At 44.5% G+C, this 22376-nt stretch overlaps 1 protein-coding gene across 1 annotated transcript in view; it reads right to left on the bottom strand.

Annotated features, from left to right (window-relative positions):
* Positions 1-10050: 10050 nt before the first annotated feature.
* Positions 10051-22376, bottom strand: part of BBS10 (Bardet-Biedl syndrome 10) — a 43874-nt gene continuing 31548 nt past the window's right edge. Inside the window, exon 4 of the mRNA XM_081249935.1 lies at positions 10051-10308. Within this exon, the coding sequence (XP_081106061.1) occupies positions 10218-10308 (91 nt within the window). The 3' untranslated portion in view covers positions 10051-10217. The remainder of the gene's footprint in view (positions 10309-22376) is intronic.

The following is a 22376-nucleotide window of genomic DNA, read 5'->3' as shown; positions in this document are numbered from 1 at the left end:
AGAATACCCTATTGTTTCTGTTTCTCTGGAGAACGCTGACTCATACAGCAGCCTTCTGAATACTCACATTGATGTCATGCTCAATTTTTATAGTATATTAAAGTAGCTCGCTTCCTGACCAACAAACTAGAAGTATATGTTCACTTCTGCACTTTCAAATCCATTTGATAGACACACACTCATGATCTACATTATCTGCCCTTTGCAATTAGTTCTTGATCCTCACTGCATAGGAAATCTGCCACAACTTGCCATTCAGTTTTCCGTCACACATTGTTTAGATTCCAATATTCTATTTTTCATTAAGACAGACACCACGTTTTCTTCTGTAATAACTTTTCTTACTACATTATTGATTACAACGGATACTTCCTTTTCTTCTTTTCCCTGTTACTTACAAGGACAGCTTCTACTCTTTTCAAAGAGTGAAATTAAACCCAAATTTCAAAATAACAAAAATGCACACAGCAGATATGATAGTGATGAGTGGGAGCTCTGAGACACATATAGTCATCAGAACTGTCTTTGCCACCAAATGAGGTTTCTCTCTGCCCTTATAAAAAAGTGTTCTGTTTTTCAGCGCTCTTTGGATTTTGTAATTGCAGAGGAAGGACGCTGGACCTGGACCTGCCTCCTGCCGAAAAGTCACACATTTTGAAACGTTCTTGTCCGTGTTTGACTAAAGCGACAAGACAAGAGTATTCTCTGGAAAGAGAACTCTCCCTGCCACCCCATTTGGTTACATATGGGACAGTAATAAGGCGGCGGTGATCTCATCCTCCTGGCTTGACTTCCTCGGCGGAGCTTCCAGAGCAGTGGAAGTCAGAGCCTTCAGATCCATCGGGCAGAGCTGACTGACGACTTGGCCTTGGCTCTCAGTTCTTTGCTGGCCCAGCATGCTAAATCCTGGTCCAGCTGGCACCCCAAAGGAATCCCTTTTTCTGCTAATATCAAATCCTACAAAAGCTTCCCTCACTCTCTGCGGGCTCTCCCCAGCTGCTGGTCCCCAGGGAATATGCTTTCTTGGTTCATCAAATCTATGCCACTTGTTGGGAACTCGGGGAGATGGAGGAATTGATGGCCAAGGAAATCTGCATGCCTGAATTCTGCTCTAGAGTGAAATATATGCACAGAAAATGACTCTGGTCAATGAAGCCCGAGCCCAAGTGCACAGCCTTGTGACCCAGCATAGACCACATATAACTTGGTTGAATGTATTTTTGCCCAGACTAGTCTGAGTCCTTAGGCCTTTTGTCTTAGCCTCTGGCCCTATCAAGGAAAAGACATCCAGAGCCAACAGCATGGACAGACTCTTTACTATTAGGGGTGAAATAAGGGGATGTGGGGGGAGTGAGAGGCGCTGTGAATATCTCCTGGTCAACAGCATCCCTGATTTTTATTCTTTGACCTGTTATCCCATAGACATAACTTCTAGATCCATCTTTCCCGGCCTTATGGGATGAAAAGTATCCAAAGAATCAGTGTCAGCAGAACATTTTCCCCCAAACAGACCAATTTAAACCCTTTCAAAAAGACTATACTTTCTAGAAACCTGCCTCAGTCACTCTTCTTGCCCTTGATCCTATTCTTGAGGGAAGAGCAAAGGTAGCAGTGATGGTGGAACTCTGAGATTCTCAGGGCCAGCATGGTGGATGTTTTACAAAGTGATGGTTGAATGAATGAAAATGGAGCAAGATTTCTCACAATCACAGTCAGCCTCTACCTCAGAATTAGCATAGAGGTTGCTGCTCAAGCCATTTGCTTACTTACCACCCTGGAGGAAAATAGTAATCTTGGGCTAACGGCTACCTGAGGCAGAAAGAGATGTAAATGCAGTAGATATGGCACTTGGAAGCAAGGAGTCCAAACAAATCCCAACTTCCTCTCCACTTGTGTTTCTCTCTTCACTTTGGGAAGTGAATCAAAGAGGCTGATGACATCGGCACTGCCAAATATACATCAGATCTTAACACATACTCTGTAATAGAGGTCACCCTTTACTAAGGAAGAACAACCCTACAAAATATTTATTCTCATCCCCCTTTCTGAATTAAAATCTTGACCTGATGTACTTGGCTGCTTGTGTTGTTTTCAGAAGAGTCTAGACTGGAAATCTAATTATATTGCATATTAGAACACTAGCAAAACCTATCTTCCTTTATAGGCTATATCCTTATGGCCTAGATTCATCTTCATATCCATTACTTGACCCATCTTAATGAAAGGCTCTGAATGAGTCTGGGAGAAAGTTCATTCTGATACATAGTCTCATAGGTGTTCAGACTCAGACCTATTCTCAAGTCTCATTGGAAACTCACTGGTAACATGCAAAGCCATTTGTTGATTGAAATACTATCACTGAGTAGCCACTGTAATTATTGATTAGTACTATCACCAATTAGTGAAATACTACCACTGATACTCTTTTGTCAATTATCTCATGATAATAGTCTGAAACACCACCCTTTATACAGTTAATACAAAATCCATTTTTGGTATTTATGCGAGTAAAGGCTTAATACCTTCCACAAATTACAAGTTCAAAAAAGAAATGCTTTAATTTCAGCTCTTTACCTAGATGCAAAAAAAGCTGCCAGAATTTGCTTAAGCTTAATTCAGTATTGTTAAACCCGTTTTACAGATGAGGAAACTGTACAGATGAGACACAAAGAGGTACCATAAAATGCTCAAGGTCACATAAACAGTAAAGCTAGCATTTGAACTTAGAGAATTTGCTGACAGAAACTATGTTCTCAACTATTATGTAAAACTCCCTCTCACTAATACCCTCCCTTTCCAAGGCCCTAAGGCCTTCCATGATCTGGCCTAAGAGACCTCTCTGGTCTCATTTACTCCCATGCTCACTCCACTCCAGTCACACTGGCCTCCTTGCTGCTCCTTGAATATTTCTAATACACTCCCACCTCAGGGCCTTTGAAACTGCTGCTTTCCTCCACTCGCGATCCTGTGTCCCCACGTAGCCTCGTGGCTCTCCTCCTCACTTCATTTGGTGTCTATTCAAATGTTACCCCAACAAAGCAGCCTTCCCTGGACTCCCTTTTCATAAATGAATCCCCTTTGTCCCCTGCCTCTTCACTCTCTATTCTTTTAATCTGCCTTATGTACCTTCAGAGCACTTACTAAATATTATAGTTACCTGTTTATTTATTGTCTATCTTCCCCAGTCAGAATGTAAGCTCACAGGGCAGAGAATTTGATTGTTGTGTTCACTGCTGTGTTACTGGCTCCTAGAATGGGCCTGGCACACACTAAACACTCAATAAATATTTGCTGAGTGAAAGAATAAAGGAAGGAAAGACAGAGCGGAGGAAAACGAAGCAATTCATTAAGATTATGATGCTGGTTGTGTAATCAGTATTTCTAACCTCAATCATAGCACCATATGATGTTCATGATATTCTCACATGTAACTCAAAAGATTTCTTCGTGTCATTTCCCAAAGCAAATGAGGATTCCAGCTCTAACTTTCAAAGTGCCTGGGAATGGGGATAATACAAATTAGTTCCTTGATTATCATTGTATTCACAAACTCTAATATTTATTAAGCACTTAATAGGGTCCAGACACTGAATTAAGCACTCTACATGGCTTATTTCATTTTATTGTCACAACAGGGCTTTTGACTTTTAGTATCGAAGTATGCACAGTGTTTACATATGTAAGCCCTGGGGTCAGCCTACCCAGATTTAAATCATGGATCCACCACTGACCTGCTGTTTGGCTTTTTTTATCATCAGTAAGAGGACATAATACAATATTAGCTGTACATAACTATTAGGGTTGCCTTGAGGCTTATGTGAGATCATGCAGATGAAGCACTTGGCATAGATTCTGGCACATAGCAAACATTCCAACATCTTAGCTATTACTATCCCCATCTTCCAGATCAGAAAACCAAGGCTGAAAGCAATTAAGTAATTTGCCCATGGTCACAAACAGCTAAGAAGTTGCACTGGGATTTAAACTTGGCTCTGTTTAACAGCAAAGATTTTTTTTTTTTGACAAACCATCTTTTCTGCCTCTCTTAGTCTAGCTCCGTGTTCGAAGGGCCCCAGTGAAGTAAGTGAAGTGTAGAAAACTTTATGAACTTGACTAACATTCTCTTTTAAGGTATTAGAGGTAGATATTTGAGAACTTACACAGGGCATTATTATGCGTTTGTAAGTATTGATAGAACTAGGCTGAGTGATGGTGACCTTGAGAGCTGTAGATATTTACACACCTGTCTAGAAAAAGTTGATCACGATTGACTGACTAGTTAACATGAAAAGGAAAATGATGCTTCTAGAAGAAAATTTAGGAGACTACCCTTATGATTTGGGACTAGGCAAAGATTTCTTGAGACACAGTAGCTGTAAATAAAATGATGAATTGGACTATATAAAATTAGGAATTTCTTTTCACCAAAAGACACCATTGAGAGAATGAAAAGAGAAGCCACAGAGTGGGAGAAGATATTTGCAATACTCACAGCTGACAAAGGGTTGTTATCCAGAATGTGTAACCCTACAAACCAATATGAAAAAGCCAGGTGACTCAATAGAAAAGTGAGGAATAGACATAGAGAGGTACTCCACAAAAAGTGTCATCGCAATGGCCAATAAACCGATGTTTATTTGTTTCTACATCTACCAAGCATGTGGCATTCTCAACTAACATCCAAGGATCTGAAAATCCAGAAAAGACAAGTGTGGTGTGGATGCTGACAGAGAACAGAGTGTAAATGAGACAGGATTCGTGTCTACAGGGATTACTTCATTAAAATACACAACATAATAAAGTGCAAGGCATCCTGCGTAAAGCTAAGATTTAAAGCTCATGGTGGTAGCATAGCTTAATTCTGAATAAAAGGAACAAGGAGGCTTCAGAGGAGGTGACACTGAACTGTGCCCTGATGGATGCTCAAATGTGTGGGTTGATGAAGTGTCCTTCCCCACTTGAAGGCACCTTGCAGGTGGCACTGTTGACAGTAGAGGGAGAAGGAGGACAATAGGACAAGTCTGAGCAATTCTCCCATAGTGGCGCCATTTCAAGGATCGGTAAGACGTGGGACTAAAACAACAGAGCTCGCTTTGCAAGCACTCAAAGAGCAAAGTGTTCAAAAGGCAGTTTCTCTTTCATTAACTTACTCCATCCACCAGTGGAAGAGACCCTGCCCCTGTTCTGGTTCCTACTCTCTGCAACCCTCTGACCAATTTCTAGCCAGGCTTCAGCTTGCAGGCCCCTGAGAGATTCCTCTCGGTTGTTCCACATTTTCTTCAGCGGTCAGGGTTGATCTGATATCCCTACAACCCGTTTGGGTTTCATTTCTACATCTTTAGTGACGTCACTTTTGTAGGTCGTCAGCCTTTGGCCTCTGGAAGCTTCAGGAGAGGTGGAATGTGCACTATTTCAGTTAACTTACCCTGGGTGTGGGACACAAAGTCCTGCCCCTTTAAAAGGTTTCCAGTGTTAGGCTTCCAGAAATAATGAAAATACTGTCAACTGGTCGGCAGGAATTTCAAAGCGGCCCTTTTGTCTGTGGTGCAAAGGCACTAGGGTCGGCCTCCTGTGCTGCCAGTCATTCCAGCTTAAGGCACAAGAGCTTTACTGTTCTTCTCCAGAAAACAGTGAAACCCTCCTGGAGCCATCTGATAAAGGGATTTTGGAAGAAAAAACTGGATGACTTTCCAGTGAAAAGAAATCATTTCCAAGTGGGCCTTAAATGAGATTGCAGGGACACCATCCTTCACATAGAGCCAAGCACACGTATGGAGACTCACTGTCATGTTTCACTCCAATTCATTTGGTTGCAAGGATTTGGGTAGATTATTTTACTCTTTTGGTATTTCCTTTTCGGAGGAGTTATTATAAATTGTCTATAAATAACAACAACTCCCTTACCTAAAATTTCCTTATAGTCCTATGTAGGGCAGTTGGAAGCAGGGGAGAACTATAAGACTTAACAAAGATTTGAACTGAATTCCTGAGGAAAAAGGAAAACTGAAAAAGTTAAAGTGGCTTTAAGTTCAACGAACTTCCAAAGCCAATTAGAAAACAGCACGTGGGAAATATTAGTGGATGGCTACAATACTAACAGTAGAGTGAGCAGCAATTCAGACTTAAACCACCAGGCTGTGTGCACAGTCTTTAGATGTGTGGTTTTCAAACTGTGTTCCATGGAGGCCTATTGTTTTCCTAGTGTTCCATAGAGACAGAGGTGTCTCAGGGGTAGGGGTACTGAACTCAGCCATCAGCCCTGAGTTCAGTACCCCTGATTCTGAGCCCTTATGACCCACTTCAACCACCATGATGTAGGCTTGTATCTGTTTACATACTGCTGTTCCCTGTAAGAGCTGTTTGGAAAAAAAAAAAAAAAAAAAATATATATATATATATATATATATACATATATATATATATATATATTCAAGAGAAGGGGACGGGGGAGAAGAGTTAGGAAATCATTATTATGGATCATTTCCCTTAGCTTCTTCTAAGAGTCTCTCAAATGAATCCCTAGCAATTCAATCCAGTGCCCCTTAAACTGTGAGCACCACCCTTAGACATGGGCAAGCAGGGCACCTTGCCACAAAGTGGGCCTCATGTTTTAGAGGGCTTTCCTCAAAAATTTCTAAGTCCCAGGGCTTCCCTGGTGGTGCAGTGGTTGAGAGTCCGCCTGTCAATGCAGGGGACATGGGTTCGAGCCCTGGTCCGGGAGGATCCCACATGCCATGGAGCAACTAAGCCCGTGCGCCACAACTACTGAGCCTGTGCTCTAGAGCCCGCGTGCCACAACTACTGAAGCCCGCACGCCTAGAGTCCGTGCTCCACAACAAGAAAGGCCGCCACAATGAGAGGCCCATGCGCTGCAGCAAAGAGTGGCCCCTGCTCCCTGCAGCTGGAGAGAGCCCACGTGCAGCAACGAAGACCCAACACAGCAAAAAATAAATAAATAAAATTTTAAAAAACATTTCTAAGTCCCCTTCAGTGCCTGGGACTAGCTGGGTCCAGCAGTGCCATCCAGGCAAGTTACTTCCTAGCCTGCATGGTTCCTGGTCCCTGTTTCTCCTCTTCAGAGTGCTCTCTGAAACTCTACCTGGTATGAGTGGTCAACCAGTTGTCCCAAGGAACTCTGAAGCTTGCCCCTGTGGGGTTTTTCTGGGATCACATGGCCAAGCCCCAGTTCCAGGAGTGCAGACTGACAAGCAGATGGTTCCTACTGGCCAATGCAGTATTTATTTCACAAGATAGCTTAAGATTGGGTTGTCAGAGTAGTGCTGACATTCTGATTTGGGGTTACTGACACTCACAAAAGGCATAAGAAAGAATCAGGGCTTTGGACAACTGATAGTCCACTGCTCATCTTCGGACTTGAGCTGCATCTGCGGGCCTGTGCATTGGCTCTTGAGTGTCCATGCTCCAACTACAGTGCCATCTCTGGTCTCGAGCACCCAAGGGTACTGACAGTGGTAGCGGAAATCCTTTACCTCTAACCTCTGCTGCTGGCACCCAGGGCAGTCACCCCACTCCTTTTGCAGGCGACGTACCACATACCAGGGAGTCCTCAGGAGTGACCACACCTGTCTCCTCCAAGGCCTTTGAGATCATTGCTGTGCAGTAGCAGCAGGCCTTCTGATCAATGCCCTTTCTTTCCTCTGATTGATATGGTGACATCGTGTTCTCCCAGGTAGGTCTTAAGGCCTGCCAGATGAGGGATGGACATTCCTTGAGTAAATGGATCTGTGCTCTTCCCATTAGATCCACAGGCTCCTCTCCCATCCTCACTGAAGGGGATGGTATGGAAGTTCAGAGTGTGTTCAATGTTAAAAGAGGTAACATTCTAGGAATGCAGTGATTATGGCCTAAAGAGTTCAAAAGACGTCATGGTTGGAATATGAGCTATTTTACATTTAAGGTATAAAATCCTGAACAATAAATTTAACATGAGCAGACAACGAATTATTGTTCACATTTTCCTGCATCCCCTGGACAAGACTTGCATTTGTGATCACGATCAATGATACTGATCCCTGAGAGAATAACCTCCGAGAGGATCACGGGAAGCCAGTATGACAGGCAGCATGATGGACGCTGCCACAGCAGGAGGAATGATACAACCAGTGCGAAATAACTGATCTTAGGGAACTGCAGGAGCAAAAAGATCTACGTTGTTTCTACAGAAATAGCTTGCGAAAGCCACGACATTTGAGTAATAACTGTGTTGCTACCTTTGTCTTGCAGTGGGAGATATAAATTAGCTGGGAACAGCATATTTAACGAGAAAGAGCATGAAGAGAGAGTTCCTGGACCTCAAGAGGAACAGATGGGGCCTGGATATTACAAAGAATCTTTCATCCGCTGATTGGATAGAAGACAGTTATGAGTATCTCTACTCCACCCATTTTCTAAATCGTCAGTTAATCATCTTTCATGGGCCCACGAGCTTGGCATCTTCCAAACTGCCAAAGAGTGCTCTTTGTAAAATGCAAATCGAATCAAGGTTTTCCTGCTTACAACCCTTCAATATCTAGGGAAGCAAACTGAAATTTTTTGGCTTGCCGCATAATTTCCTTCATAATTTGTCTCTTAGCCTCATCTTCTGTAAAACCCCAATAGCTACTCTATGTTCTAATCACACAATTGGCAATTTTCAAAATCCTCAGTGCTCTTAAATGTTCTACCCTTTCTTGGGGTTCCCTTACCATTAACTGTCTTCCTAAATGATTCCTACATGTCTGGCAAGACCCACTCAGGCTCTCACCACCCCCCCACCCGGTGTCTCCTTTCCCCCCACCTCTCCCAGGCTGAAGGAGAGCAAGGGGCCAGTGTAGCTAGAGAGAAGTGGGGGAGGGAGGGAGGATGAGTTGAGGTCAGAGGCTGTGGGGTACAGGTCCCAGAGCTCCTTAGAGGATGTTATTCGGAGACAGATGTGAAGCCATCAGATGCCTGCCCCCGCAGTGAACGGCACCTCCCCATATCCACGCCCTTAAGCAGTCCCTTGTCATCCTAAACGTAGGCTGGCTGTATGACTGAGTTTAGACAACAAGGCAGAAGTGACTGTGTCAGTTCTGAGCGTACGTCACCAGAAAGCACGGAAGCTTCTGCTGTTGTGCTTTGGAAATCCCTGGGCACCGTGTAAGACGTTCAGCTACCTGCTGGAGAGACCATGTGAGCAGGCCATATGAAAAATGGAGAGGCCGGAGACTGTATGGTGAGAGGAAGAGACCCAGCCCTCAGTAGCCCAGCTGAGTCCAGCTTCCAGCTGTCCCTGCCAAGGAACCAGACATGTGAATGAAGCATCTTGGACATTCTAGCCCCATCCACAGACGAGTGAAGGTCCCGTGAGACATTCACTTGAGCCCCAGTCAATCTATACAAGCATGGAAAAACAACAAAAAGGTTATACCAAGCCACTAAATTAACTGATAACTGAACCGGGACTCAACAGGTGAGAACGGGCGGCTCTTGGCATCAAGTATCGACAACAAGATGTTGCGTGGGCGGTGTGCAGCAAGTGTCACTAGCAAGCCCCACACCTGGCATCATGAAGCAGGACTCTTGGACCCAATGGGCAGGTAAGCTGCAATCCTAGGCATCCAGCAAGACTGTACCCACACTTGTTGTTGGCCTAGCCACACCTTCCCACTCCCTATCGTGCTCACCCCATCCATCCCATCCTTGACCGAGAGAGGTGAGGCGTCACACCAGTTCAGTGTGACATCTACCCACAGCTGTGCCAGGTGGTAAGGCAAGGCGACCATCCAGCTGGCAAGAAGCTGAGGACAGGAAGCCGATACCTGATTAGATGGTATAGCAGAAATGGCTGAAGCTGATTACCAGTTAGTCCTTTGCTCTTCTGGTCAAGGGCACAGATTCTATCCCAGCTAATTTGGCTCTATTCCATGGCCACTGGCTAAACCTTTAATCCCAGCCAGCTGTCCAAATTGGACTCCCTCCATTAGTCTTGGAAAAAATAGGACAAGACACCATATTTTTTTGTTTTGTTTTTTATAAATTTATTTATTTATTTTTGGCTGGATTGGGTCTTCGTTGCTGCGTGCAGCTTTCTCTAGTTGGGGCGAGCAGGGGTTACTCTTCGTTGCGGTGCACCGGCTTCTCATTGTGGTGGCTTCTCCTGTTGCAGAGCTCGGGCTCTAGGCACGTGGGCTTCAGTAGTTGTGACACGCGGGCTCAGTAGTTGTGGCTCGCAGGCTCTAGAGCGCAGGCTCACTAGTTGTGGCGCACAGGCTTAGTTGCTTCACAGCATGTGGGATCTTCCCGGACCAGGGCTCGAACCCGTGTTCCCTGCATTGGCAGGCGTATTCTTAACCACTGTACCACCAGGTAAGCCCAAGACACCATGTTTAACTCACAGGTTTTCTCAGGAAAATGCTGTGTTGTGAGTCCATATAACAGTAGCATCATCAGAAAAATAACTGGGTTCTGCAATTCATCCACTCATCTCCTTCCTTCCTACATCCAAGCCTAAAGCTGTTCCTCTATTTGAATTCCCTATATCTAGTAATGGGATCACCAGTCTTCACCCAGGCCCTCAGGTTTAAACTTTGACATTATTTTGAAGTCTCTCTTCTTTCCACCTACCACACCCAATCTACACCTTGGTATCACTTCTGCACAACTCTTAGCTCACTCTTTTTATTCCCATAGTCCTAGTTTAGGTCTATGTAACCTACGTGAAGGGTTCCAGGAACTTCTTAACTGGTATTGCAACTTCTACTTTTTCCTTCCCTCCAATCCGTCTTTTATATCTTTGCAAGAATAATCTTCCTAAAGTCTGTTCTGAGCATGTCATTTTTCAGCTCACAATCCATCAATGACTCTCTGATTCCTGCAACAGGGCTGCAAACTCAAACACCTTCAGGTGATTTAAGTGTAAGATGTGCCTGAATGTTTAGGTTGACAGGGAGCTGTGGAGGCTTGCTGCCAGGTGGAGAGAATGGATCCTGATAAAGACATTTACATTCCATATTTCTAGAACAACTGCTCTGACCAAACGAACCACAAAATTCCACAAAATAAAGGGCAGGCTCTTTAGTCTGATATTTGAAGCTTTCCGTGACTAGATTCCAACCTACTTTTCTAGGCCCAGAGCATTACTGTCAGTGTGTAGTTCAGAGATGGTACATATATGGCACAGGGCCGTTATTCTCCCAATCCTGGTCCATGGTAGATATTGCCACTGATCATGGTCCTCTTTCCTGCTGGGCTCAGATTCAGGCTCAGGATCCTCCTTAACACAACACTCCAGAGAGCAGCTATGAGCCAGGAGGGCTTAGTGTGCCATTTAAGACCTATATGCCATTGTGTGCAACTCATGTCTGATCAGTTCCAGCTCTGGCTGAATCCCCTTGTTCACTGTACCGTACTTATCATGCAGACTAGACAATTTGAGAATTTTGAAATAAACAGCCTGATCAGCTGTTTTCCTCTGGCCCACACTCTGGGTTACCTCAGAGGCTGACATGCTCTAGGCTCAATCCCATTTTAGGTGAGCTGCCCTCTGGTCACTACAGGTCATGGCAGGAGACCGGTTCTGATCCTGGTAGTTTGCTCTAGAGAGGTTTAGATGAGGACCCCATCTTGGCAAAAGCAGATTTCTTAGAAAGTCTCCCATCCCCATGCCCCACTTCTAGCCTTGCAGTGGCAGTTGATCTCAGAGACCCCCTCCCTGCTGACACTGTTGTTTCAGATGGACTTCCTCACAGCAAGGCTGGTCCACAGGATTTTGCCTGTTCATAGGTCATTTGTTAATGTTGTGTCTATAGATTCAGTCTCCCTAGAAGCATCATAATCTAGGTTGCCCGTTGGATTTAGATCAGTGGTATGTGTGGCTTGTGGGAGAAGTTTATGGGACAGTGTCCATACAGAGTCCAAGATTTCCCCACTGAAAAGTTTATTCTATTCTGTAACCCTTGCTTCTATGACTTGGGGTCTGCTTCCCCTTTTCCTATTTAATCGGGGCCTGTGCGTTCCAAAGAGCCCAATTTTCCTCTTTGTTTGACAAGATGTTTATATTTTCTTCTAAAGCAACTGACTTTATTCTTTGTCCTAAAGGAGAAAGTAAGACAGATGCTAATAATATCACACAGACTAACTCAAAAACCCAAGGGAGGAAAAGTAGAAGAACAATTTATTTTACAACATACTTAATGGAGCTAGTCTGTCTTCATTTATGATCCTCTTGAGAGGCCTTCAGCCTGGTACCCGTTGTAGTGGACATCACACATATCGTGCTCTAACGACAGGCTTGGAAATAGCAAAATTGGACATGAAAAAGGAGTCCTGCCTCACACGTCACCCTAAATGCTACTCTGCTTGCCCAGATGGGCTAATATGCCTCCTGCAAAGCCTTCAAATTATTAGGTCCCTGGGGCAACCACAGCTAACAACGCAGAAGGTTTGAAGGTGAATGTGTAGGGTGGTCAAATTGCAACGGGGAGCCAGGACCCCCATTCTCCCCATGGCCTTAACCCACTGAGTGTCTTATGCTCTTCAAAGTTCCTGTTTTATTCTTTTCTTTTGTTCGTTTTTTACTTAGGAATAAACTCTGATATGGATTGAATGTTTGTATCCCCCCGCCCCCTCCCCTGTCCATATGTTGACGCCCTGATCCTCAGTGCGGTAGTAATTGGAGGTGGGGCCTTTGGGAGGTATTAGGTCATGTGGGTGGAGCCCTCAGGAATGGGATTAGTGCCCTTACAAGAAGAGACACAAGAGAGATGATCCCTCTTTCTGCCATGTGAGGACACAGTACGAACACAACCACCTGCAAGGCAGGAGGAGTTGCCCTCATGAGACACTGAATCTGCTGGCACCTTCATCTTGGACTTCCCAGCCTTCAGAACTGTGAGAAATAAATGTCTGTTGTTTATAAGCCACTCAATCTATGGCAACTTTTATAGCAGCCTGAGCTAAGACAAACTCCCACAAGAATTAGTTATATCTGAAGAGAAGAAAAAGGTAAAATCCATGCTAAGGACCACCTGCCAAAGTACCTCTCCCAGGGAGAGTGATTATTTCCATCTATCCCACCCGTACAAAAGGAGGAAGGAGGCAATCCATGGTGAGGATTCCAACCCCACAACGCCCCCTGGAACAGGGATTTGTCAAAGTTGGGGTTTTATCGTTCATAAAGACAAAGGTGCTGTAACAGGGTGGGGTGGGGGTTTCTGGAGAAGGCAGAACTTGATGACCCCTAGGAAAATGAACCCTCATAACCACTCACGTTTCACCAAAAGCTTGTCCACCACTGAGAATTCGCCTCAACTGTGACGAAAGGGTCAGTCCAGGCCTGGGTAGCTAGGCCTCCCATCTGATCCCTGCCCCAGCTCAGGGGACATACACTGTCCCCTGGGCCTGGGGCCAGGTGGAGAATGTCCTTCAGCCTTGAGGTCTCCAGTGCACATGGAGTTGCATTTTATGAAAACTCATGGAGGATTTTAAATTTATTTTTTATTTTTTATTAACCATTTTACCAGTTTAATAGAGACAGTCGCTTTTTTGTGGAGAGGAAAATATAATTTTACCAAAAAAGGACACTTTGTCATCCTTACTCCCACCTAGCCACCCCCACAACTCTTTGTTTGATCATCAACCGGGTGACTCCAGATTAATGTAACGCACCACCCAGTGAGGAGCCATGCCTGAAATAGCCTCCCAGCTGAGAATCTGCGGGCTAAGGATGATGCCAGCGCTGGTAAGGGGTGACAGGGACCTGTGCTATGTAACAGAATGTTTCACGAAACAACGAACTAGTAACTGTGCTGGAAAACTGACAAAATTATGTCCCTCTCCTAACCGTCCTAAGGATTTTAGGGTTTTTTCATAGTTAAAATTTTATTAGGAAATAGGAATACTCAGGAAGACTGAAAAAAATCACAAGATATGATGAAGAATTAATTAGGAAAAAGCAGACAGAGAAGCCTGTGACAAATAGTAGCATATACAACTTCTCTCATGGCACCAATAGTCAATCTCCTGATACTTCTAGTTTTCTCAAAGCCATGTTTTATTTCTATCATTGTTCAATGTATTTCTTGGCAAATATTTAGGTGTTTTACTCATTGTCTTATATAAAGTTAACAGTACATCTCCTGTGTTCTGTCTTGTCTTTTTCCTAGGTCCTGCTTTAAATGGCAGGCCAGGGTGTAGGGTGTTTGATGTTCTCTGAGCTACCAGGAGTTCTGGGCTGTAAATAAATCATGAATGCACCACATCATTCATGAATTATACATTTTTGCTTGTGCTTTCTATAGAACACTATGCATCAAAATCGAATCCAAAGTACTGAAATTTTAGGTGGTTTAGATCATTAAAATAGCTGGTTATTCAGCCTTGCAAAAAGATTTTTTAAGAAAAAATCTATGTCTACGTAAAAATTCTTACCAGCTGGAAAAAGCACAGCCTTCCCTACACTTACCAACACCACGGTGATGCATTAGGTCACAGAGGACATGAAGGGGTTTAAAAACACAGAGTCCTAACGTCACACGGTATATATTTCAATTTTTTAAATTAAAAATAGTACTTTCCGTAACGTGCATCCTTTTAAGTCTTTGGGCTTGCAGTCCAGTTACACGGCTAATACAATATTTTCTCCTCTTTCACAAATGGAGCACAGTCTGTCCCCAACTTACTAAGAACCCAACTTAGAAGTTCCAAAGCTTCATTCAGAGGTTGTTTGGTTGGAACAGATTAAACACATTTTCCCAGAAAAAGAAGATGAGTGGTTCTGTCCCCATGCAAGCTCACAACCTGTTAACTCACAAGATACCAGCAATATGGACCTAACGATAATCTAGAAAGTGATCAACAGATGGAAACATATTTCTATGGAAAACTGTGCTCAGTTATTCAACTTGGGATAGGAAGAACAGATTTCCTGTCATTCCTCCTTTGCTCCTGCCTTCCTCAGCTGTTATGTCACATAGACCTGAGGCTGTTCCACCCAGGCCAGGGCTGGGAAGAGTGGCAAAATGGCAAAAAGAGGGTCAGTATATAAGGGTGCACCCATGTGGAAGGTTGATTCTTAATTCTAGGGCTCTTTGAATTCAAAATTATGTTTCATGTGTGTTTCATGCATGTGTGCACGTACCAATGTGTGTTTTCTAGAAAGATAGTCTGTTCCTTTTGTTAGATTCTTAGAAGGATCTCAGACCCTCAGACTCAAAAAAAAAAAAAAAAATTAAGAAGCACCACTCTAGCAGATATAAACAAAGAATGGAATGAGATTTCTTGCCAGCACTGTTCCTCCATCCTAGGTAATCTCCCAAGACATTTAGAGTAAGTGAAAAGGCTGGTAAATAACTCCTTCCCCAAGTACCCAAGTGCGCTCCATCCTCACTCCCAGCAAACCTGGGTGTCCCAAAAACCTTCCCCCAGCCCCACTCCCCCAGGTCCAATTACTTAAAGAGTTAATTCCTGGCCCAGTAGGGGACCTCCAGGGACCACTGTCTGTTCTCATTGGCTCATGCCTTGGCCACACCTGTGGTTAAATATTTTAATATCAACCCTGGCTCTCCCACTCACTCACGGTATTGACTTGGAGATAAACTGCTTTACTTAACAGCTTCAGTTTCCTTCTCGGTGAAATGAGGGATGCAAATACCACCTAGCTTGCTGATATGATATGAGGATTAAATAAGAGAGTGTAAATTAAGAGTAAGGGCCCCATAAAGATGAGGTACCTTCACCTCCTTATTATTTAGTGGTTATTATTATTGACATGCTCTAGAAAATACTTCACTGACTGAGAGGTGAAAACTAATGACCTCAATCTACTAACTCAAAAATTCTGCGACTCTATGGCAGACATATTTCCATGCCTCTGATATCAGAAATTGATGTGCCATCAGCTATTCCCTTCAGAAGGAAACATTCTCTGTAACCTATGCTTTTCCATTGCTAATAATTTCATATGCATTTGCACCTTAGGCAGGGTCGGCCGATTAGAAGACTCATGAATACTGTTCGTGCTCCAAGAGTGCAGGTTTGGGAATACCCTGATTGTGTCCAGATGGTTTTGGCTGTTCTATGGAATGATCTAGCTGATGAACTATGTCATCAGCATTGAAACAAGAAATTTTCAGCCGGGAAGAAGAGAACTCAAATCCTTCTTTCCATAGCTTTGTAATTTGCATATCCCAATCTGGGGGCTTCTATAGAAAACTGGAATGATCTTGTCCTCCAGCGCACTCCGTATGTTTGGCAATGTCCCCACTGCTGCGACTCCCATGCACTGCTGCCGGCAGCGTTCCTGCATCAGCATCTACATTTCCTGATGGAACAACTGTCTCCGTTTAGGTGCCCTGTCTCTTATACAATTGCCCCCCCCCCAAAATTCTATATAATTCCATATCCAGGAAGCTCTAATTACCTTTCACAGCCTAAGTAAGGACCCTAGACAAACTCCCTCCTCCCTTGCGACAGGGTTCAACATATAACACCTTGACATATCATCTATTTTTAAGCTGAAGGAGTTTGAGATATGGCATGGGCAAGAAAGATTTTTGACCTTCCCTTGAAGCAGGACATAAAACTCTACATGAGAGGTGACCTCCCTAAACCCAGAGGAAAGGAACATCCTTATCTCTAAGACACTAAGTGGAATCTGAACGAACAGGCCTTGTTGTTTCCCCAGTTGACTACATTTATTAGCTCATACCTTTTTTTATTCTGTCACATTTTCCCACCACTCTCCTGTCTTCATGAAACCTAGCATAAAAGCAAATGTGAGGGTGTGTGAGAAGGAGAAGAGTGAGTGAGCTTGCAACTGCATGAGGCATCTTGCATGAGAAGAATAGAAACTATGTGTGAGAGGTGAAGACAGAAACAGAAAGAAAGGAAAGAAGGAAGAAGGGAAGGGAAGAGACATAATTTCTATAGTATCTAGCATTCGAATAGAAGCAGCAGGCCATAACATTAGAGTGAGGACCACACCCGGTCTCGGGGCTCTGGGTTCCTTTGCCCTGCAGGGTTTCAGCTGGTGAAGGCTGAAGTACAATGCCATCTGGGCAGTGAGCCTGGACTCAGGTCTGTGGGGACGTCCTGGAATGCTCTCACTAGGCTTCAATGCCAGAAGAGCAGCTTGGTGAGCAAATGCTTCTTTCACAGGATCACAAGAGATTGGTCCGTCAGAATGATGCCAACAAGCTGATTTGGGAAGGCTCCAATTTTTTTTTTTTTTTTTCGGTACGCAGGCCTCTCACTGTTGCGGCCTCTCCCGTTGCAGAGCACAGGCTCTGGAGGCACAGGCTCAGCGGCCATGGCTCACGGGCCCAGCCGCTCCATGGCATGTGCGATCTTCCCGGACCGGGGCACGAACCCGTGTCCCCTCCATCGGCAGGCGGACTCTCAACCACTGCGCCACCAGGGGAGCCCCCGTAGGCTCCGATTTTTTATATGGACAGCCCCCCCCCAAACACACACACACACACACACACACTTGGGGTAGCTTACCCATTAATTCTGCTCTTCCATGATCATGTTATTCCCAAGAAAGAAGGCAGGCAGAGCAAAGTCTATCTAACTAGTGGGGAAGGAATCACTGAAATAAAGGGATCATACTTCCCAGAAGATGTTGTAGGACTTGGAAACTGTATCTCAAGTTTGGGGCCAAAAGTATTCTTAAATTTTGCAGATGTGTAGTATATCTTAGGTTAACCTTGGTCAGAGTGTAACTCATTTAGAGAGAGACATGAGAGACAAACTGCAAAATTTCCCTAAAAATGGAAACTTAAAGACTCTGGTTAACTGAATAAAACTATGATCTCAATGAATAAGAATGGCAAAGTAGAAGACAAAAGAAAATGAAGAAAAAAGAGAAAACGAATCAGGGACTAGTAGGGGACAAAGCACACCTGTATTGGGGGAAGACAGGTTGTCAGGAAGGAGAGGAAGTTGAAACTGGGGGCTTTGGTGGTTCTGCTTCAAGATGATGAATAGCCCTGAGCCTGACGCCTCTTCGGAGTGTCTGTGCCAATGAGGACAGCAGAGCCTACAGGGAGTCTCAAACTTGAGAGGTAGGTGGCTTACTGAAAATGTAAATTCTAGGGTCCCAAGGCTGTGGTCCTGATTTGTAGTCTTATGTGGGATCCAGGCATCTGCACTTAAACATGCTCTCCAAGCTGATTCTGATATAGATGGTCCATAGGTCACGTTCCAGGAAACACAGACAAAGTTCAGATTCTTTTTTAATGATTAAAAGAAAAACAAGTTACAAATGCAAACACAAGCACTTCCTCCAGGTCACAAGGTGAAATTCCAGGCCCCTTCAGGGCCTGTCTCTGGGTCCTACCCTAACTGTCCACCCATCCCTGTGACCTCTCCTTTTATGGGCTCCCCAAGCCTACAAGCTGCTTGGATGGTAAGGAAGGCTCTGCCTGAATCTGAAGACTATTTTCTCTCATGCAAACAGTTCTTCTAGAACACTGTATTACTATTCCTTTCCATGGAGGGGTAGGAAATCAGTGAATGTGATGGTCATTTTTCTAGGTTCAGAAAGGCAGAAACCAGTGGACCAGTACTTGAATATAAGCAGCAGCTTAATTTTTGTGCAAGAACTGCAACTTTTAAAAAACATTAAAAGAAAAAGTTCCCCAAGCAGTTGAAATGTAATTACTTATACCAACATTTTCCATGTAGTAAGTTAAGATGATGGAGAAAAGGTCACCATAATGATAAAGAAAGGCTATTCACAAGGCTGCAGGACACCCAAATGGCCCCTTTCCAATCCTAAGGGGACGGGAGACAGACAACCTGCCTAATGCAACTGGTGCTCAGAATGTGTTTGTAAGGATGAAGCCATTTCCCTTCTTTGTCAAGTCATTTTCTTTAATTACTATTTTGCATTTATATACCCAAAGAAATGAATGGGTCTGAAGGTTATTTAATTCCTCAGGTATTTCTGTTGCCTCAGAACTGCAGCTGAAATCCAAAGCTGAGACCGATAGCTAAGGAGTACTACAAGTTCTAAAAAGAGCGACGTTGGACACAGCTATTCAGGATTTGTTACGAGTGACCAAATGTGATTTTGTGGCCCTTAGCCTAACACCCACCTCCGGCTTGTCTAAGAGAAGGCTAGGGATTTGTTGGAGGAAAGAGGCTTTCTTTGAATAGATTTGTCAGGAGAATGGGCTCTGGAATATTCCTCTACCTCCAGTCAGGTGAAGGAAGCAGTCAAGAGTGTGGTGTCTGCCACAAAGGGAAAGGGACAGCTCACCTAGTCCCCAGCTAGATGCTCAGTGAGGTGCCCCAGTTCTCCTACCAGAGCCGAGAACCTATATGTGACCACAGGAGTTTGGGTGTGTGCCTGATGAAGACAGAGGTGGCCCCTGTTGGCCTCTGACGGCGGGGCAAGGAGAGTGGCCTGATCTTCTAGGTGTCAATGGGAGCAAGGGGGCGGGGGACAAGTGAGGGAAGACTGAATGGTGTTTTCTAGAGGGCCAAGTGGACACTAGGAAAAGCCGCTGAGCAGAAGAGCTGAGGGGGAACTACCCCAAGGGTGCATGACACGCAGCAGAGGACAGGGCAGAGTGGAATGACGGACGTGGGCATGGGGAGTGTCCTTCAAAGAGCTGACAGACGGTCCTCACAAGAAAACCGAGCCAGCATTTGGGCTTTTTTCCACGAGAGAAAAGGCACTCAACAGCCCAGAGAGGTCCTCAAACAGCACTGGAGAAAGAGTATTTCGCCCCTTGTCCTATCATCCTTCTTTCCCTCCACCCTTTGCTCCAGATGTGGAAGAGTCAATAGCATCCTGGGGAGGACATGAAGCAAGGACAGACCACAGTCCCCTCCCAAAATACAGGGTTCTGCGCATAGGCTGGGCATGGGCAGGGGAAAGGGAAGAAGCTTTGAACTAGAGGAAGAGAGCAGAAGTTTGGTTTTTTAAAAAATAAATTTATTTATCTATTTTTGGCTGTGTTGGGTCTTCATTGCTGCTCACGGGCTTTCTCTAGTTGGTGCGAGAAGGGGCTACTCTTCATCACGGTGCACGGACTTCTCATTGCAGTGGCCTCTCGTTTCAGAGCACGGGCTCTAGAGCACAGGCTCAGTAATTGTGGTGCATGGGCTTAGTTGCTCTGGGGCATGTGGAATCCTCCTGGAACAGGGCTCGAACCCGTTTCCCCTGCACTGGCAGGAGGATTCTTAACCACTGTGCCACCAGGGAAGCTCTCCCAGAGCTCTCCCACTGCTCTCCCAGAGAGCAGAAGTTTGACACTAGACTGATCTGGATTTCCTAATTACTGAAATAATAGTGTCCTAATACTTGGAAGTGACAGGTAAAGCTAAGGGATCTGCCTGAGATATTGTCCAAAGGCAGAGAAAGGAGAACCAATAGGATGTTTGATGGTAGTAAGAGAGGAAAAACAAGACAAACAAAACATGGACATTTCCTGATGGAATTTTCTTGAGTCCTCCTCATTTATTAAGCCGGATACCTTTGCAATGTGCACAGACTATAAAGGATCGAGACATGAGTAAGACTACTGCAGTCACCAGAGAACTCGGACAAGTGCGGCTGGATTCCTGATTGAGAGAAGAACTTGCGTTTGCCCTCCGTGACTTTGCAGCCTCCCCCAGGCTAAGAGGAGTGCTCCTTTGCCTCAGGGAGGTTTGAGTTTCAGGGCAGAAAGCAGAAATACAGGAAGGCAATCGGTCCTTCTGTCTTTTGTAAAAGGTGGTATGACTTGTGAAGATATTCGGTATCCATTAAGGAGAGGCAGAACAAAAGGAGGGTCTTTGAGGGTCAAGAGAGGGGAAGAATATCCCTCAAGTGGAAAGGAAATAGACTTCAGCTGGATCCGTAGGCAGCAGGAGACTGCCGCTCCTCCAGCAGCACCATAAATGGGAGGACAGAGCTTCGAGGAGAAGAGTAGACCATGGAGAGAGGGTACGTCCCAGCCAGCAGGCTCCACTCAAGGAATAGTGAAGACTTGGATCATGAAACCAAATGATGAGCTTAGTGGGATACCACGTGAGCTTCATAAATTCTCATTCATACCTAGGGAAGACTGAACTCTCTGCTGACCTGGAGGTATTGGGACTTGGAGTCAGATATAATATGATCTTTGAATTGCCATTTATTGATCATCAGTATTTGGAGTTGTAAATTCATATCCACTACGTGAGAAAAAAAAAAAAAACCCAACCTGTAAGTATCTAGATAAATGCCACAGGAGAGGTATATGGTAAGAGGCTGAGAAAAGATCCCTCAAGGAAGGGGTCACCAGCAAGTTACTTTATGGAGCAGATAAGATTTGAAATAAGCCTTGGATGATATGTAGGATTCAAATGACAATAGAGGCAAAGCACTTTACTGCAGTTATCCATAGAAGATGCTACATAGGGAGATGAGGGAGGAGAAATGGAATTGGGTGGGGCTTGAATGGGAATCTGAGGATTTGTATTTATTTTGGCAGCAACAGGGAAACACTGACAGTTTCAGAGCTGAGCTTTAGAAAAAAATCAACCTGGCAGAGAGATATGGGGTTGTAGCAGGAGAAAGTGATCGAGATGGGATGGGAAACAGGAGGTTATTGCTGAAACCCAAGCGGGAGGTCATGAAGGCCCGTGGCACAGCAGACGGTAGGAACCTTCAAGTATAGGAAGGGCTGTGTAAGATATTGAGGAGGTGGATCATAGACCTGCATGGGTGTGAGACAGAAGATTTCTAAGCGTCAAGCCCAGCTGATAGGAAAATCATAACGCCATGGTAGGACCGGGAAATAGTAGGAGAGAGGTAATTTACAATTGACAAGTTCTGAACTTGAGTTTAACCTGAAAACTGAATTTACCATTAGGTAGAGACGTTAGGAGTGTAGAAGGGTTTAGAGATGAAGAGTTAATGGTGCCTTCGTGGCAAGGTTGCTTGTCTCCATAGCTGGGACTTCCCTGCGTGGATATCTCAGAATGATTTGCGGGAGGGAGGGGGAGGGGGAGGGGGAGGGGTGGGCCATGGCAATGAAGGCACAGAAACCTGCAATGCAGAGCTGGGCAAAGAACGTGGCTCAGTCCAGAGAGTGGACCTGAGAAGAACTGGTTTTGAAGAATTTTTTGGTTTACTTGAGACTTTCTCCCATTTTCCCCAATGATCTTTTTACCTCTGGGCCCCTTTGACTTTCCCAGCACCTTTCAAGCTTTCTGTCCCATGGACTTTTCTCAAAAATAGGATACATATACATATACCTGACAGCCAAACAGACTTCCTAAGTTTGGAGAGGCTCTGCTGCTTTCAACTTGGTGGACCTGGGGAGCATTTCTTAATCCCACTTGGTCTCAATTTGCTTTACCTCCCACCCCCAATTTTTTTAAATAGAAAAATACAAATTAGTAGGTTTTTTGGTAGAGAA

This window comes from Mesoplodon bidens, assembly GCF_964165515.1.
Source record: "Mesoplodon bidens genome assembly, chromosome: 11".
Classification (NCBI taxonomy): domain Eukaryota; kingdom Metazoa; phylum Chordata; class Mammalia; order Artiodactyla; family Ziphiidae; genus Mesoplodon; species Mesoplodon bidens.
The sequence above is the reverse complement of the archived record's forward strand: the minus strand, read 5'-3'. Positions and strand labels throughout refer to the sequence as shown.